Below are 12500 nucleotides of genomic sequence, written 5' to 3' on the forward strand. Positions count from 1 at the left end.
GGAGGAGAAGGAGGAAAGTGAGTTAGATAGACAGTGACTGAGAGAAAGGGTGGAGAGAGAGAGAGAAAAATAAACCGGCAGATAAACAGATGGACAGAGAGAAAAGCAGATTTAATAGCCCAGACTCTTTCTAGTCATGCTGAACAGCAATATTCAGATCATGACCCTTCGTCGCATGACATTCTACGTTTTTGCCATTAGAAAAATAGTACTTTGTAATTTCATGTTAATAACTGACGAGATCAAGCAGGAACTATACAGAGACAGCTAGCTTTACTGGCTTTCTTCGGAGGAACACAGTGTGTTCCGTTGGCTGAGAAGAGAGTGGCAAGAGAGACAAGACACTGGGAACTGAACAAAGCAGTACGTTTCAAACAGAACAACCGTATTCCAGCAATTAGAGAATTTACAATTCGAACATCAGTATATATAATTAGAAATAATTTATCTCACAAACAAGGTTGGCAATTTAGTACAATTACAAAGGAAGGAACAGGGCAGGATGTGATGCGGGAGACGCCTTGCAAAAATGTCAGTCATTAGATATAACTAGGATCTTCAGTGGACAGTCTCCAAGAACAGAGAAAGGAAAATAGTCAGAAAGAGGTGGTGGTGGTGGTGGGGAGGATGTCCTACATAACTTCCACTGGACTGAAAAATTATTAGAAAGTTCTGTTAATAATAATAGTAAAAAGAATATTCATATATATGAATGTATATCAGAATATATATTCTTATATATATGTATGTAAAAGAATATACATACATACATACATATATACACATATAAAACGAATACATATATAATGAAGACATAAGGATATATATAAAGTTATTCGCCAACTCTTTAATAAGCCTTATTCCCAGCTGGTGATAATAAAACAGTGAGTAAGATTTGTAATGTTCGTCAAATTATTGGTCTTTTTCTGGGGCAAAGATTGATTTTTTTTTTGTTTTGTTTCACATTTTATTTTATTTATTTACCTTTCTTGTATTTTGTTTTTAATAATAAAACAACAGAGCTAAAGGTATTTGCAATAACAGATATTAGTGGAGAAAATTTGGTAAGTTTATTTCCCATCCCATTGTCAGAGGATGCCAATGAAAATATAAATTACTATTATTATTGTTGTTGTTGTGGCTAAAGCAGTGAGCTGGAAGAATCATTAGCACGAAAGGCAAAATGTGTAGCAGTATTTCTCTGGCTTTGCTCTGAGTTCAAATTCCACTGATGTTGATTTTGCCTTTCATCCTTGGTGACTAAAATAAGTACCATTTGAGCATCATCATCACCATCATCATTTAGAGTCCACTTTTGATGCTGGCATGGGTTAGATAGTTTGAATAGAACTGACAACACGTAGGGTTGCACAAGGTTCCGGTCTGATTTAGCATGACTTCTATGGCTGGATGCCCTTCGTAATGCCAACCACTTATATAAATGTGTGTGTGCGTACATATATTTTGTGCTAAACTTAGAAGGGATGCACTTTACTAGAATTTTGCAACTGAAGATGAATTCTACTTGTTCTTTCATGCAAAATAGGCTGAAACATGCATATTGAAAATATTCAAAACATGAACAGTTGATCTCTCTCTCTCACACACATACATATATATATATATATATATATACATATATATATTATCCAAAGTGTACAGTATTATACATCCATCATGGCTGATCTTACCAATCAGCTTCATGCTAGGGGTACAATGGACTGTTAGGTAACAATCTGATTATATAACCCTACACTCATCAGAAGTAGCCAATATGGAATTACATATGGTGACTACTCTCTACTGTTGGAGGTGAATGGACACATCCGGTTTGTGGTTGCTGTAAAAAGATGATGAAATGAGTAAGGGGATTAAATTAAGATTTATGTCCCTTGGTACCGAAACATCACCACTGGCTGGTTATGCTGCGTGTTGGTAAGAGCCATCCTGAAGTGTTTGTGAGAAATGAGTACATCTTTCACGTTGGTGTTCTTGCGCAAAGTGGGTATGTGTAGTGGTACTATGTGAATAACTTTTGCAGGGAGTGTAGACATATACAACTATGTTCATTAGTGTGTTTTCTTTCTATATTTAAGCCATGGGGACTTTGTGCGCATGCTACAGTGTGTGTAGGGGTACAATGTGCAAGTGTGAGTTTATACTGGGGGTGGGGAATGGCCTATATGTATGTATGTATGTATATAAATCATGTTAAGCTTAAAGGCGATGCACATTATTCATATAAGTTCTACTACAAATAAGACCAAATTTGAGTCAGTCAAATAATAATATCACTGCACATGCCACAGAAAATGTCATTATCTCTCATACTCTAGCAAATATAAGAATCAAATAACCAAAGCCCTCATAGTTGCTCCAAATGCTAGGCCTTGCAATCACTGGGGGACTTATGTGTCCTTAACATCATCATCATCATCATCATTGTCATTTAGTGTCTATTTTCCATGCTGGCATAGGTTAGACAGTTTGACTGGAACAGGTAAGCCGGAGGGCTGTATCAGGCTCCAGTCTGGTTTGGCTTCATGCCCTTCCTGATGGCATGTAGTGGTGCCTTTTACATGTCACCAGCACGAGTGCATTTTTACATGTCATCAACACTAGCCATGTCTTCTCAAGCACAGCAAATTGCCAGACTGACCTTGTTTTCAAAAGCAGAAAATGCTTCATCCTTCAAACAGCTAGAAAGGCTCTACAAAACATAAGTGAGACCCACAGTGAAGTACTGTCCCATATCTAAAAACCTACTCAACTGATTAGCATCACATCATCCATTGTAGCCTCTGATCCACAAACAGTGTCCCTTCTCTGTGCTTTTTCTGCCGCAGTTACAATATCCTCAGCTCCCTTTCTTAGGAATCTTGACTCACTTATTTCTTTTCCTTTCACCATCCATGTTGTATCTACCTTCAGCCCCAACCTCTGTGCCCATTCCTTCTTCCCCAGGTTATCATCCCTCTGAAAATCCTACCCAGAACATGTCATTATTGAAACTGTTGAATAGCAACATTTAAGTAACAAAAGATAACAGCATGAATCTGATTGATTAATGAGGCAAGCAGAAAACATCGGTACAGCTCTTTGTTTCTGACTTAACATGGATCAGATGGAATTTATTGAGGCAGATTGTCTACAGCCAGATGCTCTTCTGGGCACCAAGCCTGACCTGTTTCATGACTAGGAATAAGCAGCGTCACTTGTTTGTGGGTAGTGCTCATTTACAGCCATCATCTAATGTCAAGACAAGAGTATACACAAACACACACATGCATGCATTAATGGGGGGGGGGGGTCCAGTTATAATAAAAACATTGTTACATTAATCTGATGGGTTACTCAGATGGGCAGTCTGTTGAAGGTTTAGCTGGGCAAAACTTCAAAGACAATGAGAACAACATTCATGTTTAAGAATAATAAATAAATAAATATGTGTGTGTGTGTGTGAGAGAGAGAGAGAGATAGAGAGAGAGAGAGAGAGAGAGAGAGAGAGAGAGAGAGAGAGAGCGAGAGAGAGAGAGAGAGAGTGCATGCATGTATGTAAAAGTCATCTTCCACTTTTTATCTACCGAATCCATTCACAGGGCTTTAACAGACCTACAACTGTAGAGGAAGATAGTTAAAGTTGCTGCACATTGAGATTGAACCCAAGAGCACATGGTTATGATGCAAGCTTTTTAACCACAGAGCCATTCCTATGCCTTGATATAGTTAATTATTAGATATGATATTATAAACAGAGTATATTGACTTGAACTTACTGAAGTCAATATACATTATATATATGCTATTTATTACTACACTTCATGACTGATACTACATACAAGAAATATGATAAATGGCTTATATCAAATAGTATTTAGCAAGTGTTCTTTTATGACAGACCAGAAACAAGTAGAGCAACAAAGTTCCAAGAGATTTACATATAAATCTACGATAAAACCATTCAAATAACAAATCCACACACATTCAGTAAAAATCTACCAAGAGAAATGCATTCTGTAACGGAATATAAATACCCAATCAACAACACAATTATTGAATGATCTTGTATGGCTGGAAAACAATTGATCTTCTGGATATTCTATGATTAATGTTGTATGATTGAAACTTCAGTGTATCTTGGATGTGGTGAACAGTTAATCTTACCATAGTTCTCTGTGAGGTCTTCTGTAAATGAGACTGTACATACGGAGTAAATACGTCAAGATCAAAAGGATCAATGTATTCTTCGAGTTGATCCATTATTTTCTTGATCCGATTCTTCACGTTCACCTGAAAAGAAACAGATATGAAGTTACAAAATTACACATTTACTTTGGCACATTCACAACACAAATATTAAACATTAAATGAATCAAAATGCAACAAAATCTGATGAATTATTCTATATTACACATACATACATATTGGAAGCTGATTGTTTGATATAGTTAGACAAGTTCACTTAACACTGAGTGTTTTCTAGATATCCGTCTGGATTTATTTATCCACCTCTTGTTTCATATATTTAGATATATGTATGTGCATATATCTATCTGTCTATCTATTTATCTATCTGTCAATATAAATATATATATATATATATATATATATATATATATATAATAGAAATATGTTACAAAAACAAAATAGAAACTACACGTGGAAATGTAAGGGGTAAGTAAGCAGAAAAATAAGCGAAAATGCACATTGGAAATCAAAAAAAGTTAAGGCCTTTTATGAAAAGTAACGATAGATATGTACAATTAGATGAATTGAGGTAGGAATAAAGGTAATAAAAGTCATTATTGTGAGTTGTTAAAGAGATTTAAAAGCACACCGGTTTCGTAATATTCATAGTCATTGCTTTGAGTACATACCGAATTCTGAACGGTGTCAAGTCTATTAGTCCCTTAGTAAAAAGATTATGTCTAAGGGAGGTAAGTAGTTGTGGATTTGGTGAAATTAGGGTAGATCTGGATGTGTAATGTGAATGGTGTATGGGATGTATGGGGGTTTGTGGTATTAAATGGAAGATTAGTAATGTTCTATATTATGTTATGTGTTCATATTTAGTCAGGGAAGATGCTTATTAATGAAAATTGACTCTTTATTCATTCTTTGTTGTGTTGAGGTGTTCTGTGAACATTGATAGAAGGGAAAAATTAGGAAATTAGGATTAAGATTCCTCGCACACTTTTCTATGCATATACTCAATGCATATACTTCATGTATTTGCCAGTAAGCTGCTGTTGGTGTGGTGGAGAATAATCTCTCAAAGCACTAGGTGTAAGAACACCTTAGAGTCATGGACAGGTGAGACAACTCACCTCCAATTCCATCTAGGAGTGAAGAACATTGATGTTTCACTATTTTTGTGTCTTGTCAACATCACATACCCTGTAGCAGCCTCCCACCAAATACACGCAACTTATATAGATTAAGTATATGTGGTTAATAATGTGTGTGTGTGTGTGTGTGTGTGTGTGTGTGTACAAGTGTGAGTGTGTGTGTGAGCATGTGAGTGTGTGTGTGTGTGTGTGTGTGTGTGTGTGTGCATGTGTGAGTGTGTGTGTGTGTGTGTGTGTGTGTGTGTGTGTGTGTGTATGTTACCGAAACTTTGACTGCATGTGATAGCTGTAAACAAACGTCACCATTGTGCAAGCAGTGTCCATCATTCCCAATCTTTTGTGAAAACACATCTGGTCATGAAGAATTTTACCTAACATAGGAATAGGTGAAGATTGGCAACAGAAAGGCATCAAGCTGTAGAAAAAACTGTCTCTATAAATTTTGTATGACCCAAGCAAGCATGGAAAAGTGAATGATAATGCATTCACAACAATGATATGATGATATGAATACACACACACATACACACACACAATTGAATAACTCAAAATATCAGTGTGTGTGTGTGTGTGTGTGTGTGTGCGGTTTTCATAGATGCTACCAAACTGCAATTGTCTTAGTTCCAACAAACAATATCAGATGAAATTTCTTGCCAAAGAAGTACTAATAAAAAAAAAATTAATATAAGATTTTCTACACATTTATACTTTATATTTCTATCTAACTCATGATAGCATGAAAGAAAAATGGATATAAAATTATGATGATTTAACCAAAGGCTATCTTCTGACTTGATGCAAAAGCTAACAGTTAAACTATAGGCATTATGGCATGTATAACAGCAGAGAGGGAACCAAGATAAAGAAATTGTTCATTCTCTCATTAAATTCAGAAAGAAAGGAAGATTGCAAACATAAGTCTCATGTTATAGTTTGGATGTTCTTCCTTGGTAGCAACCTCACTGATGAATAAAAATAAAATATATATTTTTTTTTGAAAAAGGGGGAAAAAATTATTAAATAAATAAACAATAGATAGAAGAAAAAATAAATTAGATAATTCAGAATATGAACTTGGTAATAAAAAAAAAAAAAGGGGGTGAGCTATTGCAGTAGTGGTGATAGGGGCAGTAGAGGGGCTTCAGAAGAAAAGAATCTGTGTATAGCTGATACAATCATAGGAACTGCTGAGTAAATTAAAACTAAAATGATTAAATAAACTTACAACTACGACTAGATAGGAACTCTGCCAGATCTTCAAACGTTCTTGTTGAAATATTTATAAAACATCTAATAAAATATCTCATTTTCCAGAAAGTTATTCTAGATTAAAATTTCGACCTTTAGCAATGACACCTCTACATCAAACTTAGAGATCAAATTGTTGAAATGAATTAAAATTCTAAGACGGTTTAGGGTGAGCTTGCTTAAGAAATACACACAAAAAAAAGAAAAAGAAAAAAAAAAGTTCAATATATAATTACTATCGCTATCTATGCTGTGACTACAACTACAACTGTACTGCCCGTCCTCGCTCTATTGATGAATCCTCTCCATTGAGAACAAATAAATAAATGAATAAATAAAAGAAAGCATCAAGCTGGTGGTATGCAAGGTAATTACGAAGGAAAAGAAAACTGATCTGAAGAGCCTATCTATCTAATCTGATGCCACAGTAACCAACCGAAATGCGGCATCAAACTAAATGAGAGACAAAAACTGGGTGACTGAAACTATTCAAACTACTTCCTAATATGGTTATTGTTGCCTGTGTTACACGGCAACATGGCAGTTTCAGTTTTAGTAGACCACCACCGAAATCCGTAAACAGCATCAACACCACCACCACCAGTAACATAAGTACTACCAGTCAAAAATGATAATGATGACGACAACAACTACAATGATGATAATGATGAAGATGATGATGGCGACAATAAGGATGATGATAATGATGATTGCAGCTATGGTCATGATGAAGATAATGATGATAATGGGGGGGAGGGTATCAGGGACTGGTGGAGGATATGATCATGATAATAGTAATGATGATGATGACGCCAATGGTGGTGGTGGTGGTGGTGGTTGTAGTTATGGTTATGATGAAGATAATGGTGATGATGATGGTTGGGTGGTGGGGGTGGTATCAGAAGCCTGTGGAGGTTATGATCACGATGATGGTGGTGAAGATGAAGATGATGAAAATTATAATATTGATGAGGTGGAGAATATTCATTATTAAGTTTATTTGATAATTAGTACCTTCTGGAACTTTCTATGACTAATGACAGAAACACAAGTGAACACACATGTTTGTGTGATTGCATTGTGTATGTATATACATGTATGCATGCAAGTGTGTGTGTGTGTGTGTGTGTGTGTGTGTGTGTGTGTGTGCTTGTATATATGTATATATACACACAGGGAGAGAGACAATGGATGGGGCAAGAAGAAAGAGATAGAGAAAGTATTAGAGATAAGATGCAAAATCAAAAAGGAGAAACAGGTTGGAGTAAAGTGTGAAAAGGGGAAAGATAAAATGGGATTAGGAAAGGGAAAGTCCTTAAACAAACAAACAAACAATAAAACAAAGAAAGAAAATGGGATCAAGATACTACAAATTAATAGAAGATAGTGAAATGGAAGAGGTAAAACAGACACAAGGAAATGCTCAGAACTTACAGTTTTGTCTCCTTTAGGTGGAATAATTAAAGCAATGAACTTGAGGTCAAACAGAAGCTGAAGGGCCCTCTGTTGATTAAGAGCCAACGTGTCAGGAGTAAGTGGCAAATGTTTGGTATGTGTGTTCTTCAAGAGATGTTCATAGCAGTCAAGAACTCCATCAAATATTAGTGTAACCATATCCTGTAGAACTTGTCTAAAACACAAGAGAAAAAGAAAACGCATGTGTAAAAATCCATCTTAATTGTAGATTTGATGAAATAAAATCCAAGAAAATAAGTAGCAAGCTGAAAAATGAAATAAATATTGTGTTGATATAATCATTTAAACCAATGTTTCTCACAGTTGATTCCAAGGAACCAGTGTGTTCTGTGTAAAAAGCCTTGGTATTCTGTGGGATAAAATGGTTTTTGATAAAAATTTAATAGAAATATTTTTAGGATGAAGGATGAAGTTACCCATGGTGATATTTGAAAGTGCAAACCACACCGTAATGAGATGGAACAGCATCTTGGGCAAGCATGGCTGGGTGATAAGTAGCTTGCTTACCAACCACATGGTTCCAGGTTCAGTCCCATTGCGTGGCACCTTGGACAGGTGTCTTCTACTATAGCCTCGGGCTGACCAAAGCCTTCTGAGTGGATTTGGTAGATGAAATCTGAAAGAAGCCTGTCATATATATGTATGTGTGTGTGTGTGTGTGTGTGTGTGTTTGTGTGTGTTTGTCCCCCCAACATCGCTTGACATTCACAGACATATAGAACTTTAATGTAATTCTCAAGCAGGGTGAATATGACACAGTATGTTACAAGGTGGTATCTTTAAATTACAGGTACCATCCCTCCATCCATCTATCTGGCTTCCTCACAGTACTCCCCCACCACCTAGCATCACTAACAATTTTTGCTTCAACCTGAGGCTATAGTAAAAGTCAATTACCCAAGATGCCACATAGCAGGATTGAACTTGTGACCTCGTAATTGCAAAGTGAACTTATTAACCCTTCAGCCCTGATGCTTTATTATTATCACACAATAATGCCTTCCACTATTATGAAGAACAGATTATTTAATCCTTTTGATACCAACCAGCCAGCGACCATCACTGGTTCTACAATACAAAGTTTCTGTTTAAAAGTGATTTAAGCTAAAACCTTCTATTCAAATTTTATGTTCCTTTATGTTCTAAATACCAGCTTCATAATGACCAAGTTACTGTACTAAATTCATTTTCAAAATTAATTGATAATTGAAACAAACGTAGTGTGTTTCAAGAAGAATGTAGTAACAAAAGGGTTAAGGTTTACCCAATACCCAGAATACTTCTGAGACCCAATGCATTCTAAATTAAATGCTTGCAAGCTATGAATTCTGATTCAGCACTTGCTCCAAAGCTATAGAACTATACCGCATTCAACTTTTGTGAAATACTATTTGTTTTAGCCTGATTCAATATTCAGAATACATTTGAGATCCAATGCACTTTAAATTAAGCAAATTACAATAATCAAATTGAATGATAATGGTAAATGAGCAGACTGACTGCATTTTTTCTGGGATGCTAATTAATATAGTTGTTGTTCTACTTCTCTATTTCTATGCATTAAGCTTCATCGTAACAATAATTCAGCTTTATCATAATTATTCTCTTAAATAAGATCAGCAGAACAAATCAGATTATTACTAATATGTTATAGACATGGTAATACTGGCCATCCCCATGAATGCAAATCTTCACAGAACATGTTATTGTGTACAGAGTCTACTTTAACCTCAGGCTGTTAAGTAAAACTATAGCACAAGTAACATACAATCACATCTCAACATCAGGACACAAAAAACAAATTCACATTATATCAGGACAGGATATATCAGGAGAGATTATTTAACTGGTACATCTTTAAGAAATAATGATGTATATTGGCAATTTTTCATTATGTAAAATTTAAGCTATTCTAGGGCTTTGGTTGAAAGTGAAATCACGATCTATAGCAGTAGGGTTTGTATATTCAAATTTGCCACATTATTTATTACATTTAAGCTTCTGTCGTCCAGGGTTAATCTGCTATAAGACAGGCTTCTCAATCTAGAAAAGCAAACACTGAAAAGGCATTAATGCCTGATAAACTGTATTGTGACATATCTATATATTAGCAACAGAGGCAGTATTAATAATGTTTATCCTCACTTAAATGAGGGTGTTCTGCTACAACAAACTTTACTCTGGTAGACACTATGAAAGAATCTCTCACATTGGCTTTTGATGCAAAATGCACACTTGTTTATATTGTTAGTGGGAAGATAAATCCTCACCATATCCAGTACTGAGATCACCAGATCACGTGATTTTGACCTTCCTTTGTCTTGTCAATGATGGACACTTGATCACTAGAGACAGCAGTGACTCATCTTCCCACCAGCCATATATAGAAAATCAGTGCCAGAACAGGCACTGGTGTTGCTACTAGTCTGTGAACTTATTAAAAAATATATTAAAGTGACAGAAATATATATTAGAGACAGTATTAATACCAAGAAGTAATATTTATTCGCATTGAAATGTGGCTGGCCTGAGGATGAATAATAAACGTGGATGTTAAGAGAAAATTTCTCCCATGACATTGGTAAAAGTTTGTTCTAACAGAACATCCATGTTTAAGTGTGGATAAATATTACCTCTCTGTAACATGTCTATATTCAATTTATAATCTAATAGATCTAGTAGAGTTTAAACAAAAGACAGGCATAGGCAGAGAGGTTAAGAAGTATGCATCCCAGCCATATAGTTTTGGCTTCAGTCCCATGTTGGAGATAGAATACCAAAGGTAAGATTAAGATTGGCACTTCATGGGAAGTAAAGGCCCGGATGACCAGTAACATCTGGCACAGAACAGGTGAAGATGAGCTGAATGAAGCTTATCTTACATAGAGCAAGGCACAGAGAGTTCCAAAAGACCAATCTGAATGCTGTTGGATCATCCATGTCTTATTTATCAATAGGGAAGGAGGGGTGATTCCACCACAATGCCTAGTTCTTGTTGTGGTTTGGTCACTTTTATGTCTCAAAGACCCTGAGACTATGCTAGTGGAGCACAAGCTCTCGGTAGGGCCACCTATGCTAGACAGATCAAATGACATGCTAATCTGATAGAGACCACCAAATCCCAGAGGTAAAATTGGGTTTGTGTAGGGGTCAACAAGTCTACTTGGAAAAAATCAAGTTACAAAAACATAGAAGGCAATTCAAAACTAACAAAGCCTTCTCTTAAGGAAACATGACATGGCAAAGCAAAATCTGAACGAAAGCTGCATGGGAAAGTATGGATCCAACTCGAGAGAAGTAGAAAAGGCCCAGAGTCAAGAAGAGTGGGTAAAAGTCATCATTGGCCATTCATAGGGAATGAAGGGCATAAGAAAAGTCTAGGGAAGGGGGCAATTACAAATTAAATAATAATATAAAGCAAAAACAATGTATCATCGATTTGAATAATAAAATCTAAGGAACGTTCAGCAACATAATACTCTACCGAGGTTATGATTTGCAGTTTTAACCATTCGTCTGCAAAATAACAACTAATGCTTTTGGAAAGACTATGAGCATTCCAGATCTTGATATTTTCCCCCTCCATCTAAGAAATATAAAGTTGTGTGTATGGTGGGGGTATGAATGAGGGTGTGTCTGTAAATGTGTGATGCAAATGTGTGAATATCGTGTGTGTGTGTGTGTGTGTAAGAAATCAACATTAAGCTGAAAGCTGGAGTCATAAATCTAAACTCCAATATCTTCAAACTTTCTCCAGTGACCCCTGCCCATCACCATACACCTTCGTACAACCAACAGAGAAATAAAGAAGGTAGGAAGGAAGGAAGGAAGGAAAGAAGGAAGGAAGGTAGTAATAATGCACTTAGAGAATTGTACTAACCCAAACTACAGCATGATGAGACAAGAGAATGTAACATGATGTATGTGATATTGTAATATATTTTTTTTTTTGAGAGAAAGGAAGAAAAATGGAGAGAGAAAGAAAACAATACACAGAAAAAAAAAGACAGAGAGAAAAAAGTGATATATAGGGGGAGAGAGAGAGAGGGGAGGGGGTAGAGAGAGAGAGAAGATAGGGATGGACAGAAAGAGAAACTTGCCAATCAACTAATCAGAACAGGCAGTAAAGTATGACAGCCAGTGAGCAATTGAGCACTTTGCCTGGATTGCAGATAACAAGGAAGGAAGAGGGAGAGGGAGAGAGAGAGACAGAGAGACAGAGAGAGAGAGACAGACAGACAGACAGACTGACAGAAAGGGAACCAGAAATGATGGAATACTGATTCATCATCATATCAGGGGGTTGGAGTGATATTGCTGTGTCCAGTCACTGGAGATAAATTTACAAGGATTGCTATTAGTGTCCACTATCAAACTGCTGCCCTCACTGGCACAATTCATTTTTTTTCTCCTTCTCTTTCCACTTTC

The 12500-nt window shown here is 36.1% G+C and overlaps 1 protein-coding gene across 2 annotated transcripts in view; it reads right to left on the reverse strand.

Moving 5' to 3' along the window:
* Window positions 1-12500, reverse strand: part of LOC106878966 (conserved oligomeric Golgi complex subunit 1) — a 266492-nt gene that overhangs the window by 20380 nt on the left and 233612 nt on the right. The window contains exons 25-26 of one of the 2 annotated variants that reach the window (XM_089363366.1): window positions 8031-8226; window positions 4165-4290 (exon numbers count right to left, since the gene is read on the reverse strand). In XM_089363366.1, the coding sequence (XP_089219492.1) occupies window positions 4165-4290; window positions 8031-8226 (322 nt within the window). Of the gene's footprint in view, window positions 1-4035; window positions 4291-8030; window positions 8227-12500 lie in introns of those variants that run through there. The other variant, XM_089363367.1, reaches the window with a different exon arrangement.

This window comes from Octopus bimaculoides, chromosome 15 (assembly GCF_046866305.1).
Source record: "Octopus bimaculoides isolate indiv1 chromosome 15, ASM4686630v1, whole genome shotgun sequence".
NCBI classification, from domain to species: Eukaryota; Metazoa; Mollusca; class Cephalopoda; order Octopoda; family Octopodidae; genus Octopus; species Octopus bimaculoides.